Source organism: Poeciliopsis prolifica, unplaced genomic scaffold, assembly GCF_027474105.1.
Source record: "Poeciliopsis prolifica strain line A6 unplaced genomic scaffold, Auburn_PproV2 SCAFFOLD085, whole genome shotgun sequence".
Classification (NCBI taxonomy): Eukaryota; Metazoa; Chordata; class Actinopteri; order Cyprinodontiformes; family Poeciliidae; genus Poeciliopsis; species Poeciliopsis prolifica.
The window spans coordinates 991,655-1,019,572 of NW_026562460.1; the positions used below are offsets into that span (position 1 = coordinate 991,655).

General features: G+C 39.4%; 1 protein-coding gene across 1 annotated transcript; it reads right to left on the minus strand.

Moving 5' to 3' along the window:
- Positions 1-1,879: 1,879 nt before the first annotated feature.
- itgb2 (integrin, beta 2) lies at positions 1,880-26,937 on the minus strand. The gene is made up of 16 exons (XM_055022387.1): positions 26,888-26,937; positions 25,788-25,839; positions 25,560-25,657; positions 23,885-24,086; positions 23,395-23,565; positions 22,176-22,417; positions 21,422-21,580; positions 21,069-21,164; positions 20,889-20,978; positions 19,167-19,304; positions 15,386-15,576; positions 14,302-14,534; positions 13,163-13,382; positions 12,800-13,011; positions 4,983-5,149; positions 1,880-2,370 (listed from the first exon to the last, which is right to left on the minus strand). The coding sequence occupies exons 1-16, from the start codon at positions 26,912-26,914 to the stop codon at positions 2,305-2,307; spliced, it is 2,364 nt and encodes a 787-aa protein (XP_054878362.1). The 5' UTR covers positions 26,915-26,937; the 3' UTR covers positions 1,880-2,304.
- Positions 26,938-27,918: the final 981 nt, after the last annotated feature.

Here is a 27,918-nt window from a genome sequence, read left to right on the forward strand (position 1 = left end):
ACCACCCGAGCCGCAAGTTGCTTTGCCTGCCAGTACCCATCAGCTGCTTCTGGAGTCCCACAGACCAAAAAGGCCCAATAGAATTCCTTCTTCAGCCTGACAGCATCCCTCACTGAAGGTGTCCATCAACGGGTTTGAGGGTTGCCACCACGACAAGCACCGACAACCTTGCAACCACAGCTCCGACAAGCCGTCTCGACAATGGAGGTATGGAACATGGTCCACTCAGACTCAATGTCCCCCATCTCTCCTGGGACGTGTTCGAAGCTCTGCCGGAGATGGGAGTTAAAGCTCCATCTCACATGGGGACTCCGCCAGTCGTTCCCAGGAGACCCTCACAAAACGTTAGGGCCTGCCAGGTCTGACAGTCATCCTCTCCCACCACCGGAGCCAACTCACCACCAGGTAGAGGTCAGTGGACAACTCCGAGCCTCTCTTCACCTGAATGTCCAAGACATACGACCGCAGATCTGATGAAACGATGACAAAATCGATCATTGAACTGTGGCCTAGGGTGTCCTGGTGCCAAGTGCACATATGGACACCCTTATGCCTGAACATGGTGTCCGTTATGGACAATCTGTGATGAGCACAGAAGTCCAACAACTGAACACCACTCAAGTTCAGATCGGAGAGCGGGTTCCTTCCAACCACGCTCCTCCGGGTCTCACTGTCATTGCCCACGTGAGCGTTGAAGACCCCCAGCAGAATGAGGGAGTCCTCAGGAGGGGCACTCTCCAGTACCTCCTCTAAGGACTCCAAAAAGGGTGGGTAGGCTGGGCTGTCGTTCGGCCCGTAAGCACAAACAACAGTCAGAACCAGTCCCCCCGGAGGCGGAGGGAGGCTACCCTCTCGTTCACCGAGGGTAGCCTCGTTCATGAGGCGCCGAGATGGGGAGCAACAAGTATGCCCACCCCTACCCAACTCCTCTCGCTGTGGGCAACTCCAGAGTGGAAGTACGTCCAGCCCTTCTCACTTTGTCTAGGCCCTCACCTTAGACCTGTCTGCCTTGGTTGACCCTACCAGGGGCATGAAGCCTCAGACAGCATAGCTTTTTGGATCATTGAGACACTCAAACCCCTCCACCACGATAAAGTGTCAGCCCGAGAAGGACTGCCACCTTATGCAACTTACACTTTTCTATAAAATTTTCTACCAATTGTCTGGAATGTTCTTTTGTCTTCGTACTGGTTAATCTGACCCAGATTCCTCATCTTTATATTCAACCAGTTGAGACTCACTTAAGGCACTCAGGTTACCTCCATTACAAAACCTGTAACATAATTAGCTGAATAGCAGCTAATCTTCCTTTTATTTCATTTCAAAACCTGTAACATAATTAGCTGAATAGCTAATTATGTTACAGGTTTTGTAATGGAGGTTACAGGTTTTTGTTTACCTGTCAGTATTTTGTAAAAATCGGTTTGTTTTGTTTTGTTTTTTGTAAATAAGATGTATTAAAAATGCCAAATTATGTAGATCATGTTTGAATTGCAATAGCAATGTAAAGGGCAAAACAGCAAAGAGGGAAAACACTTTTTATAGAAAATTACCTTTTATAGTCATTTCTTGTTCCATACTCCACATAGCGTGTGGTAATGTAGTGCAGCTAATCTTCCTTTTATTTCTGGTTATTTCCGACACATTGTCTTTTGATTATGACTCAAACAATATTCACAAAAGTTAATATTTTAACAGACGTGTGAAGCATTATATAAAAAGCTAAATGAATTATAAAAAATATCATAGACACAATGAGAGGCATGAACAAAATCTAATTGTTTGTATTACTAATTTTTCACCTATTAAAACAAAAGAAAAAGCCTTGAAGTTTTTTGTTAATGTCTTAATAGTTATGACTAAACAGAGATAAACTCAGTTTAAGGCAAGTGGTCATCTTCTGATGAGTTTATTTGTACTAAGATTTTACAGTTTCATGAAAATAAATGGTGCAATTCTCCAAATTGTTAATTGTTACAGCAGATGAACTGTACAGTCTTCATAAAAAGGTATGTGTTATAATATTAGCAAATAGGTTATATGAGCTCCACAAACCAACTGCGCTCCATCCTCACTTTACAAAGTTAAGTAAATTTTAATACAATTTTAATACAACATAATCATAAAATTACATACATCAAATAAATGAAAGCACTGAAAGCATTATATGTTTCAAGAAAAGCTTAGAATAAAGGTCAATATGTGGTAGAATAAAGGTCAATATGTGGTAGAATAAAGGTCAATATGTGGTAGAATAAAGGTCAATATGTGGTAGAATAAAGGTCAATATGTGGTAGAGGGTCTTCACTCTCCAGTAAACAGAGGGTTAGCCACAGTAGTGGTGGGATTCTGGAACAGCGGATTGTCAGCCTGGAAATAAAGAAAGTTTACCATTAGTTACATTTCTTCATGCTATATGTTTCAGTCTTGTGAAAATGGCCCATTTTATATGCCCAATATTGCATAAGGAATGCAATATTGGTCTATATTGATTGCAGTCATAATCTTCATTAGTTCAGACAGATGACGTGAATGACCACCAAAATTTTGTGTTGTCTTGTCCAGTTATGTTGACCAATGTACTTCTGAATTTTTGCAATTTGCCATTCAAATGCTTGGAAGCGAAGCTGGTGAGTCAGCAGGAAGCTGAACCTCATGTTGGATTGCCCAATCTGTCGCTGACTGTTCTGGCTGCCATTCCATGAGAGCATCTTCCTCCTGTCTGTATGTCCAGGGCCGGAGCCAGAAGGGGTTAGGGTGCCAAGCGGTCAGCTGTGCTTTATCACATTCTGGATACAAAACCAACGGACTGCTCTCTATATTTTTAAAGACGAGTGCATAGGTGCTGGAACAGCAATGGTCAGGGGGGTCGTTGCCCCCCCTCCCCCCGCTGGTTCCCAGCAGACATTCACTCAGGCTGTACACAACTCTGATAATCCATTATTGACATCTCTCTGTGTTTCTAGGTACAGATTGAGATCTGGACCAAAGCAAATCTAAGGCTCCAGATCAGAACAGTCTCCCAAAGGTTTACACAGATGCAGCAGCTTCAGGTCGGGTCGGGATCATGAACTGGTCTGACATCTGAAAAAAGGCTCAAATTCTGATGCGGTCCAGGTCTGAACAAATTCTGCATAAAAATTCAATGAGATTTCTGTATCTGTCACCATTTACAGAACTGTGACGATGTTTTCTTTCTAGTGGCGCTGGAATGAAGAAAACAAAAGACATTGGGTCAATGTCCATTTCTGGTCCTGACCAAATGCTCACCACAGTTTGCCCAGAGCAAATCATTTTGGATCAGGTCAAAAAATAACCACATTTCTCTAGTCCGAATGACATCCCAATGTCAGTGCTGTAGATCCTGGTGGTGTGGATCAGTGAGTCGATGTCTCGCTCACTCTTGCGTACAGCTTGATGTCATCCATGTAGAGGAGGTGACTGATGTTGGCCCCATTTTTGAGTCGGTATCCGTAGCCAGTCTTGTTGATAATTTGGCTGAGGGGGTTCAGGCCTATGCAGAACAGTAGCGGGGACAGAGCATCTCCTTGGTATATGCCACATTTGATGGACACTTGTGCAAGTGGTTTGCAGTTGGCTTCAAGGGTGGTTTTCCACAGCCTCATCGAGTTTGCAATGAAGGCTCTCAGAATCCTGTTGATGTTATACATCTCTAAGCATTCAATGATCAAGTATGCGGCATTGAGTCATAGGCTTTCTTGTAATCGATCCAAGCCATGCACAGGTTGGTGTGTCGGGTTTTGCAGTCTCGGGCAACTTGAGGAGTTGGTGTTTGGCTCCTCTGGTATTTACACCGATACCCTTCTGTGCCGTGCTCATGTGTTTATCCATGTGTTTGCTTATCTTGGCCGCTATGATGCCTGACATGAGCTTCCAGGTTGTGGAGAGGCAGGTTATTGGTCGGTAGTTGGGTGGGACTGGAACCTTTGATGGATCCTTCTGGATTAGGATTGTCCGCCCTTCAGTTAACCATTCAGGGTGAGTCCCACTTTGTAGCAGTGATGGTTACCGGGGCTTGCTCAGGGAGGTTGCTGTGGTCCTCTCGTAGAGAGATCAGCCACTGTGCATTGCTGTTGTGGGACGCCTCCCTTTCCCATATGCCTTTCCAGTATTGTTCAGTCTCCAGCCTTGGTGGGTCTACTCTGTTGTTATTACCCTGCCATTGAGAGTACACCTTAGCTGGTTGAGTGGAAGAGCCGGTTAATCCTTCTGGATTCATTCTCCCTTGTGTATCTCTTTAGGCGGCTGGACAAGGCTTGGAGCCTCTGTTTGGCAGTTTCAAGTGCTTCAGGTATGGGCATCTGACTGTACTTTCTGGGTACTGGTCTTTTCATTGTACCCTTGTGGAGCTCTGACAGTTGGCTCACTTCCCTCTTTGTTACCTTGATTTTAGCCTCTAACCGTCTTTCCATGGTGGGTATTGGGTCTCATGGTTGCTCTTATGGCCAAGTATCTCAAGGATCACTGATGCTGAGTTGTAGATCAGCTCATTGGTTTCTGTTATGGTGTTGGTAGGGATCGTTCTCAATGCTGCATTCACATTCTCAATGAGACTTTTTGATGGTACTTCACTCAGCCGTTGTAATATATATATATAAGAAAACAAGCCCCAAGTTGGTTACAATAATCGGACTTGACCACAGAAAATAGTTCCAGCAACAAAATGTGAATCTGTCTTTTCCTTCCACTGTTAACATTTTTGTCATGACATGTTCAGCTACTGGAGTGACCTCCATGTGACAGCATGTGAAATAAAATTAAATTACAAAATAAAATATTAACGCACAATGATCTGAATAAATAACTTTAATCTGATTGCTAGATTTGAAATAGTAATGTTCTCTTTTTTCAGTAATTACTCTTTACTGAAAAAAGTGGTCCAGATGGAGTAATGCTATACACAAACACATATCCAGGCAGGCAGACAGACAGATAGAATATTAATTACAAAAACAACTTACATTTGCCCACTTGGATTTCTTTTTCTCATTCTCAAATTTCTTGAACTCCTTCAGGTCCTTCATGTGGATGAGTAACTTGACCAGCATCAAGAGCAGAATCCCAATCACAGCCACAGCTGCAAGGGAACCTCCGATGATAGCTATGACGCTGGGTGGTTCAGGGCATTCTGTAAGATTAGAATCAAGCTATTAATGATATACATTTCATTAAATATCCACGACAACATGGTCCATGAGTTCCCAAACTGTGACCGCTTGGCATCTAATGTAATGATGTATTATCCCAATGCCCATTTTAGACAACATATGTTCAAATGTACAAATAGAATGAATGGATTTATGTCTTTTTTTGTGAAATACCTTGGGATATTTGTTGTAAATGATACTATCTGTTCTTCATTACCTCCTTTTATTTATGTAAAACACTTTGTATTTCTACAGGTGTGAAAAGTACTGTTGATTCATTTACAGATGGGATGAATCAACAGGTTCGCCTCGGCACGTCTCTCCTTAGCACTCAGTAGCAGACCTCACTACATTTAAGCAACCTGCCCCTGACTTCCCAGAGGATCCATCACTCTGCGTTTCTGAGGTCTGAGGCCGGGGACCAGATATTATCTTTACACCCGTCTCCATCCAGAATGTGTCTGGCCCCCGGGTTCTGCAGAACAGGACATTACCTGTCCGGATCACTACAAGAAAATTTACAAAAACCAGAAATATGAAATACAGCGGTCCTAATTCAAACCTCAGAGTGATCCCCTGCCTAAAGGAACCTCAGACTGAAAATCTTTTGCCTCCAAGCCACTTAAAGTAGCTCTTTTAAATATCAGATCACTCTGTGCTAAAGCTCTGTTAATTAATGATTTCATCACTGAGTATAATGTTGATGTTATGTTTCTGACAGAAACATGGTTGAATGACGATAATGAGCAAATTGTACTCATTGAATCAGCGCCTCCTGACTACAATTTTTTAAGTGAGAATAGAAAACATAAAAAAGGAGGAGGCGTGGCTTCTATATTTAAAAATACCATAAACTGTAGTAAAATCTCTTTCGGTCATTTCACATCTTTTGAGTATCTTGGAATTCAGGTTAAAGGCTTCAAACGAACTTTGACACTAACTTTATACAAAACTCCAGCATATGTGGAAAATTTCTTTACTGACTTGAATGATCTTTTATCTCTCATATGCATTGATTATGATTGTTTAATAATTGTTGGTGATTTTAACATTCATGTGGACAAACCCGAAAACAGAGGAGCAAAAAAGCTCTCTGATATTTTAGAAAATTTTGGTTTAAACACAAAATGTTAAACAAGCAACACACACTCAAGGACACACTGGTTATCAGTAAGGGTGTGAATATTTCCAATGTCTCTGTAACTGATGTCGCCCTGTCGGATCACTTTGCTGTTATCTTTGAAGGTTCTTTATTCTTTGACCCACTTGGACAAACAGCTACTGTCACAAAACGTTCTTTCACAGAAAACATTTAATCAAATCTACTCTTCCTCCTCACCCTTAAACTGTAATGATGTAGATCAGTTGTTAGATGATTTTCAGTCTAAAGTTTCATATATCATTGATTCCATTGCTCCAATTAAAGTAAAGGTTGTGTCTGGTAGAAAGAAATCTCCATGGAGAAATGCACAAATAGTTCGGTCTGCAAGACAAGTCTGCCGCAATGGCGTAAAACTCAACTTCACGTTCATCACGACATCTACAAAGAAAAACTACGTAACTATCACTTAACACTAAAACATGGAAGGGAGGCTTTCTTTGCAGATGTCATAAACAAAAACATCAATAATGCTCGAACTTTATTTGCAACAGTTGACAGGCTCACAAACCTCCTGTGACGTTTCCACCTGAACTCCAATCTAATGCTGCCTGTAATAAGTTTTCTGATTTCTTTTCAGAGAAAATCCAAAAAATCAGAGGATTAATCTGTACATCAACTTCAAAGCCAGAACCATTGCTGTACCAAAACAAAACAAATACAGAAAAAATGACCCATTTTCAACTACTTAATTATAAAACTCTACAAGAAATTATAAGTCAATTAAGTTCAAGCTCCTGCTGTCTGGATGTCCTTCCCACACATTTCTTTAAGAAAGTCCTGCCTGTTATTGCTACTGATCTGATCCAAATCGTAAACTCATCGCTACATCAGGTGTTTTCCCCCAGGCTTTGAAAACAGCAGTCATCAAACCACTGTTAAAAAGAACAACCTGGACAAATCACTACTGCAGAATTACAGGCCGACCTCTGACCTCTGACCTCCCATTCATCAGCAAAGTTATTGAAAAAACTGTGTGTAAACAATTAAATAGTTTCCTCATGATGACCAACTGCTTTGACTCTTTCCAGTCTGGTTTTCGTGCTCACCACAGCACGGAGACTGGCCTAGTCAAAGTATTCAATGATATCCATATAAATACAGACTGTGGCAGAACCACAGTGCTGGTTCTGTTGGACCTCAGTGCAGCTTTTGACATATTACTGAATGGACTGGAGAGTTGGGTTGGACTCTCTGGTTCGGTGCTCGACTGGTTTGAATCCTACATAAAGAACAGGAATTTCTTTGTTTCAATGGAAACTTCTCATCAAAGAGGTCAAAGGTCACATGTGGGGTACCCCAAGGTTCAATCTTAGGACCCTCTTATTTAATATTTATATTCTCCACTAGCTCAGGTCATAACAGGAAATAATATTAGCTACCACAACTATGCGGATGACACACAGCTCTACATTACGATGTCACCAGGTGACCTTTGACCCCATCCAATACTGAATAAATGCTTAGAGCAGATAAATGTGTGGATGTGCCAAAACTTTCTCCAACTGAACAAAAATAAAACTGAAGTCATTATTTTTGGACCTAAAGAGGAACAATCTAGAGCTATAGATCTAGAGCTATAGATCTAGAGCTATAAATCTAGAGCTATAGATCTAGAGTTATAGATCTAGAGCTATAGATCTAGAGTTATAGATCTAGAGCTATAGATCTAGAGTCAATGCACAGCTTCAGTTATTACAACTAAAACCCAGCGATCAGGCCCGAAACCTGGGAGTAGTGATGGACTCGGACTTGAACCTCAGAGCCACATAAAGACAGTAACAAAATCGGCCTTCTATCACTGAAGAACATCTCCAGGATTAGAGGACTAATGTCTCAGCCAGATCTAGAGAAACTCATCCATGTGTTTATCTTTAGTCGCATTGATTATTGTAACAGCGTCTTCACAGGCCTGTCCAACAAATCAATCCTCCAGCTGCAGCTGATCCAGAAGCTGCTGCTCCTGTTCTCACTAAAACCAGGAAGATAGAGACATAACACCAGTTTTAAAGTCGCTCCACTGGCTCCCTGTAGCTCAAAGAATAGACTTTAAAATACTGTTGTTAGCTTATAAATCACTGAATGGTTTAGCACCACAATACATCAAAGATCTGCTGTTGTTGTATCAACCTTCCAGACTCTCAGGTTTCTGGTTCTGGTTCTGCTCTGCATCCCCAGAACCAGAACCAAGAGAGGAGAAGCAGCTTTCAGCATCTATGACCAAAAATTGGAACAAACTTCCAGAAAACTGTAAAACAGCGGAAACCCTGACTTCCTTTAAATCTCAAGTAAAAACGCACCTGTTTAGAGTTGTATTTGAAATGTAATATGTATGGATTTGATTTTGTGGATATGTATGTAATTTTTTTTTTTTTTCCTGTTGTGGGCAACGGGGCTTGGTGAATACCCGTGGTTAAACGGACAGCGGAGTCCGGCGGTAACAGGCGCTTAAATTCCGTGTCAAAGGGAAGGGGGAAGAAAGGGAAAGAAGAGGGAAAAAAAAAAAAAAAAACTTGGTATTTTATTCTATGTTGCATGCCTTTGTGTTTTGTGTTTATGATGTAAAGCACTTTGAAATGCCTTGTAGCTGAAATGTGCTATACAAATAAAATTTGATTGATTGATTGATTGATACAAATAAACCGATTTGCATTCCAAAATCTGTAGAACGCCTAACACTGGTTAAAGTAGATTTAACTTCCAGCACCCAAAAAAATCTGCTAACTGGTTTGGTTCTAATTTGACTTTCAATACTTGAGGTAGTGTACCAAATATTTACTTCCAATAGTTGTTCAAAGGAGGACATGAGGAAATGCATATGGTAGAGAAAGGCCTCAGTAAGGTTACATTCAGTGATGCCGATATTTTTCCCAAATCATATCAAACTTATCAATAGCATCAGATTGTAGTCATGTTACTATGAGGATGGTTCTTTGCACGTTTACTTCCTAATGAAATCCTAAATGTAATATTTTATTACAGTTGAAACCATCCATTCATCTATCCATCTTCTTCCACTTATCTGGAGTTGACAGCCCAAGTAAAGAGCCCTAGACTTCCCTGTCCCCAGCCACCTGGGCCAGTTCCTCCAGAGAGAATCTCAAGGCGTTCCCAGCCCAGCTTTCCCCTCAAGCGAACCATGCTTCCAGTTCCTCCTCTCCAGCTCTACTCTGAGTCCCTCCTGGATTATTGAGCTTCTCATCACATCTCTAAGGGAGAGCCGAGAAACCCAACGGTGAAAACTCATTTCAGCTGCTTGTATCTGTGACCTCATTCTTTCAGTCATGATTCAAAGCTCATGACCACAGATAAGAGAAGGACTGTAGATCAACTGATACATAGAGAGCTTTGCTGTTTTTACTCAGCACGACAGACCGGCACAGCGTCCGCTTCACTGCAGATTCTGTTAGAATCCGGCTGTCGATCTCCGGCTCCAATTTTCCCTCATTAATGAACAAAACTCCTCCATTTGGGGCAGGACATTCCCAGGCAGATGGGGCAGGTTAGTGAAGGCACGCTAATGTTTTTTGGCTCAAGACTATGCCCTCGGATTTGGAGGCACTGATCCTCATCCTGGCTGCTTCACTCTTGACTGGAAACCACTCCATGAGATCATGACTATCTAATGGTCATGATCTAATGATCAGATGATGAACCATGTCATTTGTAGCATAAAGGCCACCAAAACCACTCACCTCAACACCTTGAAATTCTGTCCATAAAAGTAAAGAACAGCATCGGAGATAAAGGGAAACCTTGGTGGAGTCCAATTCTCACCGAAAATTAGCCCAACCTACTGCTGGTAATGCAGACCAGACTTTGACACTAGTCATACAGGGACCTAACAGCCCCAATCAAAGAATGTGGCACCCCATACTCCCAAAACACCTCCACAGTACTCCCTAAGAGTCTTTTCTAGGTCCACATGTACATTGGTTGGGTGAACTCCCATGCACCTTCCAGATGATCTAATGTTCAGCAACCAGGGCAAAAACTACACTGCTCTTCCTGAATCCGAAGTTCAAAAAACAGATCATCTTCTCCAGGACTTAAGAATGTGACCCATCTGTAGTTGAAGCACACTTTATGGTCTTTCTGTTTGAATAGGAAGACCACTACCCCAGTCTGTCAATGAAGGGGGATTGCCGCCAATGTCCATGCAATATTGCTGAGTCACCAGAGCCTTAAGGAGTTCTGGGCAAATCTCATCCTCTCCCTGGGCCTTGTTGGTTATTACGCAATAGCCAGCCCCGCCCTAATCCTCACAACTCCTCTGGGCTGACTACTGACCAGCTCTCCATCTAACGGGTCCGGAAAGTTCCTCAAACCTGGGTATTACCCTGCAGAAGGTCTAACCTGGTGTCTAAGCTTTTTTCCCCTATTACTATCAACACACACACTTTAGTATTCTTTTATTCAGACTGATTTGCATTTATTTGATGCTAAGATATCAGCATGAAGCCTTTGGCCATTAGCCAGATGACTTCCAGATAATGTCACATTGTTTAGGTTAAAACAGCATTTATGACAAAGGAGATATCAAGTATTGACCCTTTGCCACTATGTCACTTCATCATTCAAAGCGCCAAAATGTAGATCGGAAATAAGAATTGCGAGTATTGAACTGAGTGGCTAACGTTGTTTTTGTCAGTTTATTCATGGTTTCTACTTGCTGGAATCAAGCTAATTTGTCTCTGAAGGAAACACACCTGGTTGGGGCTCATAGACGGCGATATTTCTAGAAGCCTGAAACAGCTAGCTTAGAAACCAATCCATAGCTCCTCCTTTCTGACGTATTGATCAAATTACTGACTTTGCCTTAATAGACCTTACCACTGGTTTCATTGGCTGATGCCCATCCAGCTACTACGTAGTGGCCATCGCAATGGAGGCATCGCGGGGCGTCTCACTAACATAAGCTAATGTGCCACCAGACTACATTGTGCACTAGCAGACTGGCAGAAAGTTTTCTCATCAACAATTGAAACAGAATGCTTCTCCATTGCCAGTGGGGTATCTGTACTGTATTTGTGGTAGTAATATTCACAGATTTCCAAAATCGGAAGCATCAGAATGCCTTGTTTAGATCAAAGCTTGTGTACGACCACATGAGCAGCTCAACCTCCATAGGATCAACAAGAACAAAGGAGTGTGTGCTGGTGTAAGTATTATTGATTTGCTTTTTTTCTGTCTGAAAAAAGAAAATCGATAATAAACACATCCATCATGAACACCTTTTAAGCTAAGTACAGCATAACGGCAGTACTGATACAACTTCTACACATTAAAGCCTGTCTGCTACACAGTCTTACGTTAGCTAAACAGGTCAATATGCAATATTTATCTGACATACATTAAAGATTTTATTGCCCAACTTACCTAGCCTTGCAAGAACAATAAGCATCGTGATTTTGTCCACACCTATATTGATGCTGAGGTTTATCACTGCCGTTTTCCTCATCGACCAAAAGCATTTTGCCAGGCCATGCATAATGTTGGAGGCATCGCGTGGCTCTAACACCTTGATGTCATCCAAAAAGATGACATGAACTTGTTAGTTCCTCTGACCATTGTTGTAGCTGATATTGGTAAAAATCCGGCAGAAATGATGCACTGATCGACTCAGAAATACTCTGTCAGTCCAAGTGGAAGACCCCATGTTTACATGGAAACAAAGCTCCACCAGGCTTTGTTTGTGAGACTTGCAGCCAAGTGGGATTTTTCTCGGTTGGTTGCGGGCGGAGCTTGGTAAAGTCCTTCACACCACATAATTTATGTGAGCATTAAAGCTCTGTCTCACTGAAGATTCTGGGTTCCCAGCAGACCCTTATAATACTTTTGGGTCTGCCAGATCTGACCAGCATCATCCCCCACCATCAGAGCCGGCTTGCCATCAGGTAGTGGTCAGTGGACGGCTCTGCACCTCTATGTGACCTCAAATCCAATGATACTACAACAAAGTCCATCAATGAACTGTGGCCTAGGGTGTCCTGGTGCCAAGAGCAAGCATGGAGACCCTTATGTTTGAACATGTTGTTTGTTATGGACAATTCATGACAAGTACAAAAGTGCAACAACAGAACTCGAGTTCAGATTGAGCGAAGCCATTCATCCCAACTACAGTCCTCCAGGTCTCATTTTCATTGCCCACAAGAGCTTTCAAGTCCCCCAGCAGACAAAGAAGTCCCCCAGGGAGGGCACTTTCCAATACCCCCCTCCAAGGACTCCAAAAACGTTGGGTAATCTGAACGCACCAAACAACAGACAGAACCTGTCCCCCCAATGTACAGGTGCCAAGATGGGGTCACCAAGTATGGTCGCTCCTGCCTGGGGCCTCTCACCAGAGTGGAAGAGTGTCCAACACCTTTTAATGAGAGAGATTGGACTCCCAGGCCACTCCCGTTTAACAATGCAGATTATTATTGAAATAGGTCAAAAACAAAATAAAAAAACCTGACAATCAGTGACATACCTCTCTTTGTCAGAATTTCAGCAGTGTAATTATCCTTTCCAGTTAACTGGTCCAGCTTGAATTTGATCCAGCATCCCTCACTGTCCTTTTGGTGGCATTCTTTGCTCTGCAAGCTGAATTTCTCAACCTTCTCATATTTTGAAATGCTATTGTTGCAAACATGGTTGCAGTCCTCTTTCGACTGTCTCAAGCCAAGGCAGCTAATGCAACTCCTGAGAATAGTACAAATAGAACAGTTTAAAATACCAGATAACAGATAAATAAGATAAGGCATATAATTTTCATGATAGTACAAGAAAGTCAATCAATGAGCCATTAACATTCTGGAAGTAACTTAAAATAAAGTAGTAACTTTAATCTTACAGTTTGGTCAGGCATACAGAAGTGCAGCCACTGCATTCCTTGCAGTGTGGACCGTGATATCCCTCTATGCATTCACATTGGTTACATATGCAATTTCCTCTGCCATAGCAAACAGAGTTGTCTGGTGCACGACAGCCATCCTCAGAAAGTTTGCACTGACAGGCAGTGCCTTGGTAATTTTTTTCGCATTGGCACCTTCCGCAGTTGCATTTACCATGTCCTGAAAGTAATGAGAATTCAAAAGGTGTCATATTTTGTCCACTTTAATTTTCATCAACATTAATAATGACCTCGTTAAACACGGTTCCTCTGCCTTCCAGTCTCACCCAAAGTAATACATCCACCAAAGCCTGAATGTTGCCTTTGTGTTAGCACCAAACTGACTGTGCCTTAATGCCTTGAAGGATGTTCATAATGTTTTGGGGGGGTTATTATTATTTCAAATAATTTCTTTTAAATGCATAAATTATTTTGTTTTGTTTTTTAGATGTGAGTTTTATTTTGTATGCCTGCTATTTTGAACATTATTTTAAAGACGCAGCTTGAACAAAAATGTCTCATAAATAACCTCTTCCATTTGACCAAAACGTTCTGACACAAAACACTTCTAGCTAGATTTCAGACACCTTTCTGATTGGAAAGAACTAAGGATGGTTAAAGTGAACCTTTAGGCCCCTAGTGCTTAATTTCTGTCTTTGGCCTTAACCATTATCCAGGAACAGAAACAAAAGGACAGATCCTGTTGGGCAGGATGAGCACAAGTGACTTTTATTAAGCTGGAGAGCGACAGGATGGAGTTTAAAGACATCTTGGGTTTTTAAAGAATTTAGATAGTTGTGTTTAAAAACAAAATAAATATATTTTGAAATCTTATGTTAAACTAAATAAAAATGCTTAGTAGTAATACTTACAAGACCAAATTGCAAATGTAGTTATTTTTGAAAGTGTAAATGTTTTCTTTGATTTAAAAATGACCTTTGTGACTTCCACTTTGAATTTGTTTTGTATATAAAAGGTCCCAAATCTAATTGTAAGTCTTTGGTTGAGAAATATTTTCATATAAAAAATATACAATCTACTTTAAAAGTAGATGATATAGTACTTTTAACTAATTTAAAAGTAGTTAAAAAATACTTTACCTGCACATAGCTTGTTCTCATACTTCTCACAGTGTTCATCATCACACTCGCAGTAGTCTCCATGGTAAGAGCTTCCTTGCTCTGTGGTGTGGCACTGGCATCTGCCACATACACAATCCCCTCGACCCTCACACTCTGTGCCATTCTGCCTCCGACAGGACGCTCGAATAGAGCCTTCATCTTTATTTCCAACAGCACAGTTGCAGAACTGACCCACAAAACCTTTATTGCATCTGTAAAAGGAAATATTAAAAATAATATTACAATTAATTACAGTTTTCTTTGTTTTTAACAGTCTTTACCTATTTTATAAAAAATGTATTCCATACATCATATTCATCCATTTTGCATGCCCAGGTAAACCTGTTTGAGGTGAGGGGCTGAGGCTCACCTTACCTGTCCCTGATAGAAAATCCCGATGCAATGTACTAACTACTTAGATGACAACACATGACCACTGAAAATCCTATTACCTGCTTAAAAACAACTGTCAGTAGGTTATAGGGTTGTCAAAATAATATCTTGATATAAAATATGGGAGGAAAAAAGTTATTTAAGGTATTCCTTTTTATCAAAAGCAATACAAACGGATCCATTCACATTTGCCCAAATTGTGACAGTACTGAAGCGAGGTTCTATAATGGTACTTTGCCTGTGGCAAAGATGAACAGAAAAAAAAAGAAATTATGAAATTGTTTGCTTACTTTAAATTCATGTATGGGATGGTAGGGTTTTATGGGATTTTCTATCTGGAATTTGACTTGGTTTGTGTTTGGTATGTTGCTCCTGCCCTGTAGTTGGACACCACACATGGTATAAACCTGTCGTACTTAAGATTTTTAATCGGCTTGTGTGTGGCTTCTCAGATTTTAAAAATTGGCCAATTATTCCAAAATCGTGCTTTAAAACAATCAGCATAGATCTCAAATGCCTAGGGTTAACTTACCATCTGGGCCTCCCACTACATGTCTCACTCCTATGGCAATACTGAATACATACTTGTTTTACTGAAGACACATTTTTTCATTGTACATCAATATGTGACTAAAATATTAAAAGAGGGACTTTGAGGAAGATAACTTACGTACAAATACCACAGGTGATGCTTCCTGTGTTGTTACAGTGAGGGTGATTGCTGCCTGCAGGGTCATTACATTGGCACTCGCAGTTGGTAGAAACGGTTACCGTCAGTTTGTCTTTAATTCCCAGTGGGCTGATAGTGAAAGACTTTTCCGTCATACATTTGTCCACAGTCACAGTGACCTCAAATGATATCTGTAAAGAGAGCAAAGGATCTATCAGAGCTAACAAGCTATTGAAAGCACTACCTCCCATGGTACATCTCCAGTTCAAAATTAAATGTGTATTAGTTAAAATGCCACTGTACCAAAGATTTTTAGAGCGCCAGCCCACTTAATGCCTAACATCACCACTCTGTCCCTTTCTACTTTATGGTTCTTCCTAGAGTAAGAGAATGATGTTTTACAACAGCAAGTGCACTTTTTTCTGTCTGCAATGACTTTGTGCAGCATCCCTGAGCTAAATGGACCCAGAAATCAGAATTTCTTGGTTTCTGTACACTGACATCATTTTGTTGGTGTTCCCACAAAGCTCAGCAAAACAACCCTTAGGTATATTTACATACACAGTAAAAAAAGCTTTAGTTTTGTATTTTATAACTCAGCTATATTGACTGTTGGAAAACACACAGTAACATATGGCAGCTCTAAAGGTTTTCCCCCAGAACCATACACATAGCTCTCACACTTACTTGATGAGTCTTTTGTTGTAACCGCAGTAATAGTAACAAAGTAATCATAACATAAAGTAACAGTTCTATAGGACATCTCCCCTTTTTTCCATGTTTGTAGAAACTATAAAACAACATAAATTGATACTTTGTCAGCCACAATAACTAATTATAATTTTTATTCAGATATCACTTCATGCCTTTGGATATATTTAAAGGAAAAGATTTACATTAACCTCTTTATACTTCCTAAATAAAGTTTGTGATATGAAACATAGCTGAAAATGCTAGATCACTTTTATAAAGTTCAAAATCAAGATAATTACCAAATTAAGCATTAACATGCACAAATATTTACTTCTCTTCTATTGTATTTTGCCTTCCACTTTTTGTTTGTTTTTATTATTGATCCCCTCCCCAAAAAGAGAGCATCTAACAAGTTTCTTGAGAGTCTACAAAGTTAATCTCTCGACTGGTTTTCACAAGCATCCATATCTTGTGCAAATCTGTCCTGGGTCACCCATAGGGTGGGTGCTGGGACCTCAGTTCTTTAAAGTTCTGGTGCTGGGGCACTATCTCAGCAGTTTTAGTTAAAGCAGGTTGTGCAGATGGTGCTGTTGTTTCAGCTCTGAGATAACGATTTCGACGCAGCGCCCCTTCAGGATCTTGGAATAACAAACTCCTTCAGAACAACTGCTGGTGTCCCCCAAGTTTTTTCTGAATTTAATTTGGTGGAGACTTTGTCTCCAGGCCGTAACTGTGGGAGAGGTCTGACACTGGCGGCAGTTGTAATAAAAAGCTTGTTTGGCTTTCTGACAAGCATCCTTCTGTTTCACAGCTTTTCTGTTGGGCCATTTGGGTCGAAGGTTACTCTAATGTTGGGAATGTGGTTCTGATCTTTCTCCCCATGTTGTGGGACATGGAGTTAGTATGTTGCACATGAGAGCTAATAGAGGGTCTTTATTTTAAAGCATCCTCTTTGCACTCTGCACTGTCTGTTGATGCTGAGGGCTGGATGTGATGTATTTAAAATCAAACTTCCTTGCCAGCAGCTGAAATTCTGCACTGCAGAACTGGGGTCCATTATTGTTTCTGGAATTCTAAACCTGGCAAAGGTTTCTTTAAACTTCTGAATTTCTTAGCTGGTGGCTGTAGATAGCAGGTGTAAAAGTTCCAAAAATTGTGAGCTATATGCTATGATCAGATAGCTGTTCTTATGTTCGCAGATGTCAACATCATTTTTCTTGGTGGTTCCTTCTGTTGTGTTCGTTTCTGTTGCTGGCAGATCTGACATTGCATCACAGCTTTACTGAGATCTCCAGAGAAACAGATGAACTTTCATATATGTTCTGATCTTCAACGGCACTTTTCCACGGTATTTCTGATATGTTTGATGACAGTCTGAAGCCCTCCATCAGCTGCTGCGGCCATGCTGTATACTGATGCAGGGATGCCTTTAATTACAGCAGCCACATAACATCACTGTCCAGAGATGTTATGACTGCTTGTGTCTGTTGAAACTGCTGTTGGTTTGTTGATGTTTTAAAAGCCAAGTTCTGGAGCTGTAGTCAGCATGTTTTATTTTCTCAAAGGCTGACTGCTGTGCAGGGCCCAGGTCCAGATGTTGTTACTTCTCAACAGTTCATACCAGGGTAGCCCTGCAAAGGCAAGGAAGGGAACAAACCTCCCAAGGTAGTTCATCATTCGCAGGACTCTTAAACCCCTGCACATTTTCAGGAGCTTAGCATTTCAGCTGCTATCATGTGGTAATAGCAGCTGAACAGTTTCTACCTTTTCTGGGTCTGGAAGCCCAACTGGTTCTGTCCAAAAGAGCATTTTTCCTTGTTTAATTTGAGACAAGCCAGTTTGATGCGCTGCAGCACCCTTTCTAGCCAGTGGTCGTGTTGATCTTTTGTTGCTCCATGTATACCAGAATATCATCCATGAAAACTTCCACACCCTCAAGCCACTCCAATATCGCCAACATTTTCCATGGGAAGATCTCAGGTGCGTTGGTGATGCCAAAGTCTTGATCCTCTTGAAACATTACTTGCCAAATGGAGTGATGAAAGTTGTTCATCTGCAGTTGTCTGGATGTTGAGGGATTTGCCAGAACCCACTGGCTGTGTGAAGAGAGGAAAATACTGTAGCTCCATTTAGTTTAGAGGAAACTATTCAATAGGTTGTGTAACTCGTTCTATGACACCATGAAACTCCATTCTTTCCACCTCTTCTTGAACTCTGTTGCAAGAGGAAGAGTACAGCATGCAGAGTGTATGTCATATGGCACAGTCTCATCCTTTAGCTGTATGTTAACTGGTTTGATTTTTAGTATACCATGGTCCCCATATGCTTGCAGCCCTTTGTTCACCTATGTTGTTGGTCAGTTCATCCACTTGCCTCACCAAGTTCATCCTTACTCAACACGATCTGCTGAGTAGATTGTTGACTTTATGTCCACTGAACATAAACCTGAGATGGGTACTTTTTTCTCTTGTGGTTGAGGGTGACATTGAAGCAGCCAAGGCCACCCAGCCGCCCTTTCCCTGGGCTGGTTGGGGCAGATCAGAAACTAAAGAGGTCTCTTTAGTTTTGTCTTTTATAACTGAGCTTTATTTGACAGTTTGAAAACACAGACACTATCGGATAGCAGCGCTAACGATATTCCCCCAGATGCGGACACACAGTTCTTGCGCTGTAACCACAGTAACAGCAATAAAGTAATAGAGTTCTATATATGAGACAAACAAGCCAGCAAATAACCAATTTTGTTAGATGCAGTGAGGGATGCAAAAGAAAATCTAGATTTCCCTTCCTACTTCAGTATTAGTAGGTTGGAAAGGTTGGAAATGGCGACAGTTCCATAACATGTTTTATACACCTTTAAAACATAGAGGGCTAAGATAGCTAAAAGCATAAGGTTTATTGGCTCATAAAATCTACAGTAGTTAATCATTTAATCTGCGTCAACAATTGTAAAAAAAAAAAGGTAACAAATTTATATTAATAAAAGTTTATTACATCTTTTATCTGATTATATGAACCAGGTTTGAAGATTTGAAAAGGTTCATTTTCACTTGATTATGACAGAATAAAAGCATCTCAAAACACTGACCTTTTGTTCCGCTTGCACTTGATCGCAGACGCCTTTATTGGGGCTCTCATTTATTCGGTGATCACACAATGCCAAGTACTCAACTCTCACGTTGTCAGGAAGAATGTCATGAGTCACTGTGACTTTAGATGTTAAGTTCTGCAACAATATACTGATTAGACATGTTTGTACATTTTTTCCAAAACCAGCAAACAATTATTAATGACGAGTAACAAAAGCACTGTGAAGGCCTATGTAATTCAAATGTTTATTATTAAGATTCTCAGAGGAAGAAAAATCACTCTGGAAGCTTACAAATTCTCCAAACTGTACCCAAAATGTTAATATATTGAATATATTGAATTGTATTGAATAATTGTTTTGAATTTAATGGGTGTTGCCAAGCTGCTGTACAGCATCTCCTAATGTGAGATAGGCCAACTGGTAAATCACAGAATGCTGAAATGTGGTACATTGGTAGAACCCACTCAAACAAGAAAAATGTCTTTTGACAGTATACAAGGAGTTGACCATTTGGAGTCAAATGGTAATTTTTGAGAGTTTTTTACTTTTCATGCATGTCCAACTTTAACAAATTTCTCAGAGTGATTTTGCCAAGTATCTTCCCCATACTTGGTCAATATGCCCTTAAAGCATAGGGGATTGAAAGTTATCAAAAGCTTGAGTTTTCATGCATACTAAATGGGCAGGCCAGGCTTCAAAGTTGGCTTTCTCACAAAAATTCTGAAACTTTGTAACTTCCACATACAAATCACTGAACGGTTCAAATCACTGAACAATACATCAAAGATCTGCTGTTGTTGTGTCAACCTTCCAGACTCTCAGGTTCTGGTTTTGCTTTGCATCCCCAGAACCAGAACCAAGAGAGGAGAAACAGCTTTCAGCATCTATGCACCAAAAATTTGGAACAAACTTCCAGAAAACTGTAAAACAGCAGAAACCCTGACTTCCTTTAAATCTCAACTAAAACACACCTGTTTAGAATTGTATTTGAAATGTAATCAATTGATTTAAATTTGTAATTACAAATTTAATGATGGAACTTGATTTAATGTCATGGTTTAATTGTTGGTTCTATGATGCAATTGCACAAAAATCCGTGAGGGACAACGGAGTCCCTGAGAGAAACTCTGCCCGATGAAAAAGGTGTTCGGAGCCTTGAGCCAGAAGACTGTTGAAAAGCTGCTAACACCGCTATAAACTGCATTATTGTGAGTGTGAAGCTGGAAAAAAAAAAGCTATAGGTATTTTGTTCCATATAACAGCAGGAGAGTAACCAGAAAACCTTTTGTGGATGCAAAGGCCAGATCCCCCCCACTTGATGACTTTATGTTTTTGTGTTTTCTATGATGTAAAGAACTTTGAAAAAATGTGATATACAAATAAAATTTGATTGATCAATTGATTGATTGATTGATTGATTGATACAAAGGTTGAAATACACAAAACTTGATATGAACAATCTTTCTCAGGTGTCCAACCATCATGTGGTCAAATACTGACATCATCAAACCTGAGACTCAGGTTTTTAGGCAGGTCAGAGTTCAGTTTTTAAGTCCGTTTTGGAATTCAAATTTGCATTCAGATCCCCCCAAAAGAATCTGACTTTCTAGCCAGACCCAGGAGTAGATTCATGAATCTACTCCTGGGTTGGTCTAAATGCAGCCTAAGTGTCATTGAAGTGTGCAAAGAAAAGTACTAGATAACAAACAATAGACTTACTTTGTAGGCACTTTCAATTAGCTGAACAACATTATTTGAATCTGATGATAAGACTCCCACCACTGATTTTGGAATCATTTTAGTTAGTTCCTAAAGAAAGAATGGAACAAACAGATTTTAGATTAAGTTGACATTTTTTCTGTTAAAACTTTCAACATTAAAAGAAATGTTCAGTATTACCCTGTAAACATCCTTCACGTTGTCTGTTACAGCGAATATTGGCTGAATATTGTTTTTTTCCAGCTGCATAGCTAATTGTCCAACAGATGGATAGTCCTGCACAGTAGAATTGAAGAATTTGTTAATTAGAATTAAAATATTATAATAATGAAGCAGTGTCTTTGTGAAGTAAGGAAAAATTCAAAGAGGAGGGAAATGTCAGCAGCTATTTAAGTATTTAGTTTTTGTCATTTACCCAATTACCCTCTTGGATTGTGTCAGGAGATACTTCAAACAATAAAGCAAAATTGTTCCTCCTTAAATTCACTTCTTAATTTCATTTTGTCATAAATAAAACACAAATTCATGCATACCATCTCATTACTTTTTACATAAAGGTTGTCTTTCATGTGGCACAGTTCATCGTTGGGTTCTAGAATGCCCGCTAGTTTTCCATCCCCAGCCATGTGGAATCCAGCATCTGTGGCGAGTACAATCAACCGAGTGCTGTTGTTCCTCCAGCCAATTTGATCCTGTAAAGTGTGTCAGAAAGGGGAAAATGTCTTACTACAATAAACTTCCATCTTTACTTTTTGGAAAATGTGCAAAGACAGTGAGTGCAACTCACTTGAACTGAAGATGAATGAAATGAACAGTGCCATCAATTGTCAATGGCAATTGTCAAAAATGCCCCTTTGACCCCCTAAATGCCCTGTTTTGAGCTTCTTTTTTGTTTATCAATAATTTAGTTTACTTTTATTTCGAGGGGCACAAACAGTAACAGGAGGGCCCTAACAAAAACAATTTAGAACAATAAATTATTCTGGTCTAAAAATGACTAGTTGGATTCTCAGTGCATCTGCCTCTTTGTTGGCTCATGGAAAGGAGGAGTGAGGGTTTAACTGCCCCTTCTACCAAATTATAGGCAATATTTTCTTTTCAACAGTTACTGGTTTGTATAAACTTGCTTCTGTAAATCATATCAAACTTCTACCACAGTGGCTCTGCAATTACATTACATCAGGAGTATTTTCACTTCCATGGAAACAAACTTTAACAATTGTCCTTCTGCAGTTTCACTGATTAACAGATTGTAAATGACTGTGCACTCTTTGGTGGAGTCCTTACCTCACAAACAGCAGCCTGCATCATGGCATCAAGGCTTCCTTCAGGAGAGTCTAAGTTCCCAGAGATAAACTGCTCTGTCACCTTCTGTGTGAACGCCTCCCGACTCGGCGTCATACTAAGCACATGTCTATAACCAAAGGCAGCCTGACATTGATTCTCATTTTCATCACATGGTTTCTTGAGTTTCTCCTCGTTGGTGTTGGTGTAAGGAAGGACTGTCTTATCAACAAAGGCCCCAAATCCTGTAATTACACAGATGTAAATAAAGAAGTCTAATAAAAGTAGAGTCAAATGAAATATATTGTGGTGAGAACTGTGTTGAAAGCTGTAGAAAAGAACTTTAGCTGTAGTTAAAAAAAGTGAAAGTTAATTAAAGTCCTGTTGATCTTTGTGCGTACAAATCTCACATTGAAGTAAGGTCTAAAATATTTGTATTATTTCACACAAAACAGCAGCAAAAAACATGAAAATAAAGAAACAAATAATTGTCTCATTTTGGGTTGGGAGGAATTTTGCAGGATCAGACATTTTACTATTTTCTTTTGACATTTGAAATGTTTATCAACAAATGTTCATGTCATTCTGTAATTGGTGTAAAATCAATCACGCTAAACTGTGCAGTAGTGACTCCTACTAAAATTCAAAATGCATATTAAACAGTTACGGTATGAACAATGGTGCCACAAAAATGAAAGCAAGCAGAATCCCCTGGTACTGGATCGTTAGAAACCGACGTCCAGAAGGACAGAATCAGGTCTTGTTGCTGCATGGTGACTGTTTGATACACACTGTATACCCTTCAGGACCTTTTCTTGACATTTTTTCTGCTTTTTTTTTACTGGACCAATGACAGACATTTTGTTGTGTGAACACACATAAAAGTGAAAAGACTCCTAGAATGAGTCAAGACATTTTTATATGTTTACAAATATTGAAATATGTTTATATGTTCTATGTAATGTGTGGAACTTGTAAACATTGAATTTCCTCTACTATATGTAAATCATTAACCTTTCTCATGTCTGTCTTTGAACCCATTTGATTGTTTTCCAAATGGGTAGAGCATCAGCTGCTTATTCCAAACATTCAATTCAGCAGAAGAACTGAATTAGACTTTTGAATCTCAGCTTTTTGGTTTGTGACTTTGTTTACTGGTATTGAGAAACATTATGAGAAATGTTCTGTGCATTTGATGAGAAATGCTTTAAGAATGCATTACCTATTTTAGCATGTTTAGTAATTTTATTCAAAGCATCAAAAAGATTTCCTCCCAGTTTTTTTACATTAGCCAGATCGTCCTTCATGGAGTAGGACAGATCCATCAAGTAGTAAAGATCCACAGGGTAACCTTCAGCCCTCTTAAAGGACACATTGAATTTGTGTGGAAGCCCTGTAAGCAAAGACAAGATACAATTAGTTTCATATCAGTGCTCATAAAGAATTCAGTGAGAGAAACAACCCTGACAGTCATCACTGCTGTGCTACTTTCTACTGTATGCATGGACCCATTCCCAATAATGGCAATGATAATTACCATTATTGGTAATCAATCAATTTTATAGATTGACAGTTAGTGCAAAATAAGAGATGAGTTTTCCAAAGGATGATAACATTTATTCCTAAATGTAATAAGCACAAAGTTTTTCTAACATATAGAAAAATGTGATATGTATTCAGTGGTATGGACAGTAACAAGTGACTGTACTCACCAGGTCGCAGTATCAGGCGGATTTTTTGTGGAGTCATTTGGACAGGTTCTTCACTGCCAAATGATTGGGATAAAGGGTCATTTTGCTGAATCTCCTGGTTGTTCTGAGGAGAAATAATATCTTGACTCTTGCAGCCTCTTGCCATCAGCTTTGCTTGAGTGTCACAGCGAACTGCTTCCTGTTCACCAGCTTTGGTAAAATCCTATATGAAAGCCAAAGAACAAAATATCAGAAATTATCTTTCAAACTAAAGAGCAAACATTAGTATGGAAACCATTAGTAGCTGACAGTCTCTGCAAACGGTGGTGAACAACTGTGCAACACTCTACCCCCAAATATCCACAAATATGGCTCTAGAGCATGTTTCAGGGCCACTAAAACACCATTTCTATGTGCTTAGACCAAATAGTTAAACTTTTCCATTTTAAAAGAAAATACTCCTGGGTGGATAAAGCTTTAAGCCTCTGTTTTCAAAGCTGCAGCACAGAAAAACACAATAAGAATTAGTTGTATTATAGAGCAAAGGATCTCCCTCCAAGTAGTGTCCTGGATGTGAAAGAAGCCAATACATGTTTGCTCAACAACATGGAAGGTGTATTATTTTCTTGGTTGATGTTACATCTCTGATTCGATAGGTCAAACTTCCAAAAAATATGGAGTCTATAAATTATTTAAACCAGAAGGAGGAGGAATGTTTTTAGCTTTTTTAGTGTGTTAGGGTTAGTTTGAAATCATATGAAACCAGCTGCATAGCTACTTTAAGTCACAAATGGAAGTATGAATTCAATAAAGTAACATAGATGACAACCTTCTACATGTTCAAAAAAGAAAACATTTTTAAAAATTAAACTGCAAGAAGGTTTGGCCCTCCCACTTTGGTTGTGTTCTGCCTGGATATACAGTTGAGAGTTTGAATATTACCATACTGGCCTTTTTCATGCATAGTGCATAATGGAGCTGTGAGCCTGGAAAATTAAAGTCAGTTACATAAAACCAAGGTCTATTGTGAAACAGGAAAAAGGTTGGGTGAAATAGGGCCTTAACTTAGAGTTGCACAAACTTCCTGTTTGGTGACAAAGAAGTGACGATGAAAGGACAATAGAGTGATTATAAGGTTTAGATTGTTCAACATCAGCTTATCTGTTATATGACTCAGTTCAAAGGTGATATATTTAAAAGTGGAACATTCACCAGAAAAACATCTCACTTCCTGTTACCAGTGCTGCACAAAACATGTTTGCAGATTACCATATATGTGATGATGAGTGAAGTGTTATGACATGGAAACATTTGTGGGTTGGGGTTAGGGTTAGGGTTAGGGTTAGGACAATTTAAAACCATGCAGTCATAGCTGTTACTATGGAATTTTACAAGGATATATGTTTTGGGCTCCTAATATAAATTCTATTGCATCTGGAAAAAGAACTGTGCACTGGGGTGAAAACCATTTAACTTGTGTCCACATTGACTAACTTGTAAGGTTTTTGAGTGACACTTAAAATTAAAGGTAAATAAGCCAGGAACACATTTATATGTTATTGCAACAGTTATGAATAGTATATCAACCTTTGACTGACTGCATTACAGTAAATATAAAGATTAATTAATGCATATAAGTTGCATTAATACATCTAGCCACTATCATTAAACTACTGATACAAAAACAGTTTCTCACCAGCTGCTGACACCAGGAACAGAATGGCCCAGAAGTGATGCAGTCTTTACACGAAGTGATCACTGACTTTGAGCAAACTTCCTCTTGCAGACCCAGCCCTTCAAAGAAACCACAAAGTCCATGTAAGAAATGTAATATGGTGTGGAAGCAAAATGTTTGTTGCTCTCACGGAAAGACATATCATAAATCTTATTCATGCAATAAGTTTTTCAAATTATTCAAACTTACCATTTTTGCCCAGCATAAGGAGCAGAAGTGAAAGCACACACCAGTCCATACTCTGATGACAAAAAACATACAAAAGATAATGAACTCCAAGATCACACTAAAACATTATAATACACAAAACAAATACGTCTTGTCAACAACACAAAAATTAAAGCTACAATATAAAATATTATGGTTTTTGCAGCATCAAAGTTTTGTGTTAAATTGACATATTGTAAATTCAGAGATCGTGTTGCAGCTTACGTTTACACCATAAAAGGAAAAAGCTGACAACAGCGTCAGCTCATTGGTGTACTTCCTCTTTTTGATTTAGCCAAGCAACTCGCCCCTTCAGTAGCAAGATGTGCTAACATATTCTGAAAAAAACGTCTGTTTTTTCAGTCATTATATCGTTCAAGCATTTATTTTGGTAATTACATTTTAGATTAAAATCCAAAATTCCAATAGAGGGATCTTTTCAAACCTGGGACCTTTTTAAATATGGGAGTTTTTAAGCTCTCATATTTATGCTTAAAAGTGCCTAAATTGGGGCGTGGCAGGCGCAGGGGGTCAGCACACCCCACATTTGGAGGCCTTAGTCCTCAACGCGGACGACGCGGGTTCGACTGTCTCCCCCCCTCTCCTCGCCCTCTTTCCTGTCTGTCAAAAATACGAGCCTCTAGTGCCGCAAAAACTCTTCGGAGAAAAAAATGAAATAAATCAAATAAAAAGTGCCTAAATCACTTTAAATTCTAGATTTCTCTTACTGTTTTCAAAAAACTCTACAATGTAGTTTTAAGATCAATAACTTTCCTTTTGAAAGCTTGAACATTCATACCGTCCTAACTTGTCACTTTGAAATTAAATTCAAATGATTCTGAGATTCCAAAGCCCAAATAAAAACAATTTTGTATTTTTTACTTTTCTTGCTTGGTGCATTATTTTGAATCCAAATATCTCATCATATGTCTCTCCGTCTTTATCACTGTTCTTTCCCTAATTAGTGTTTGAATCTCTGCATTAGTACAATTTCATGTACAACCAGAGGAAACTACAGCAAAGGATAAAAAAACATGAGACATAAATGGTTACTTACAAAAAATATGTGAAAGCAAACTTACCACTAACAAGATGGTGCTTTTCTGCATGTAGGCAGATGGATGTGCTGTCAAACAAGGAAGTTAACAGATATGACAGTATTTAGGAGAACTGTGTCTCGCCCCGCCTCCCTCCCTCACAAACACACACACAACAAGATTAAGTTCCCCATTCTCCTCAAACTATTTTACTGTAAAACATTGCTTTGACATGGTAAATGTTACTGTTTTTCTTTTTACTTTTGTTTTTATTTATTTTGCCATGTTTAAGATGGGCTGATAACTCACCATAAACTGAGAAAGAATAATAGCAAGAATTTTATTTGAACTAAATCCCAGATTCACTGAATCATTATTCAACCACGATATAAGAAAAAGGTAATAAAACAAAAAATATATTTATATTACTACTGCTACCATTCCAGAACAGCATCTCATGCTGCTGGTGAGCAAATAGGCTCAACAGCAGCATGACCATATTTGCTCATGCTTACTTTAAGCAAAGGCTTCACGCACATCTCAAGAAAAATGGCAATTTAAACTTAATATGGAAACATTTTTATCTTAATCTTTTTACTGAGTGGGTGTTATGGTTGCTCTGAGGTAATTACCTAATTTCCTGTCTAACCACTCCCACTTTGCCCTAGACTAGGGCAAAAAAACAAACAAAACCTTTTCAAAAGTACTATCATCTTTCAGAGCAGAAGTGTTGTTCACCTCCACATCTGCCAGGCTGTAAGCGTCACCAAAACATCCCAGTTATCCCACTGACTTCCGATCTTCTCTTAACATTTACTGAACTTCTCTGGCTGTAGAAGGGAAGTAGAAACAGAGTCAGGGCAGCTGCTGGTCTACTACCAACTACAGCCGACTCTTTATGATTGCTTTTAAATCCTAAGCATTTCACTGAATCGTTCAAAAGGCCACAACATATTCATCAACAAGATGATGCTGCTTTCGAGACAACTCAATGGTAGACATATTTAGTTCACTTTCATTTTATTTTGGTAAATTATCACACAGTAACCAACATCAAAATACGACACAGTAAAAAC

Coding starts and splice junctions, on each gene's coding strand:
- itgb2 (XM_055022387.1), bottom strand. CDS start 26,914: ATGCAGAAAAGCACCATCTTGTTAGTG. Junction 23,566..23,884: donor CCGCCTGATACTGCGACCTG/GTGAGTACAGTC, acceptor CTTTGCTTACAG/GGCTTCCACACAAATTCAAT. Junction 19,305..20,888: donor TAATTGAAAGTGCCTACAAA/GTAAGTCTATTG, acceptor ATATTGTTGCAG/AACTTAACATCTAAAGTCAC.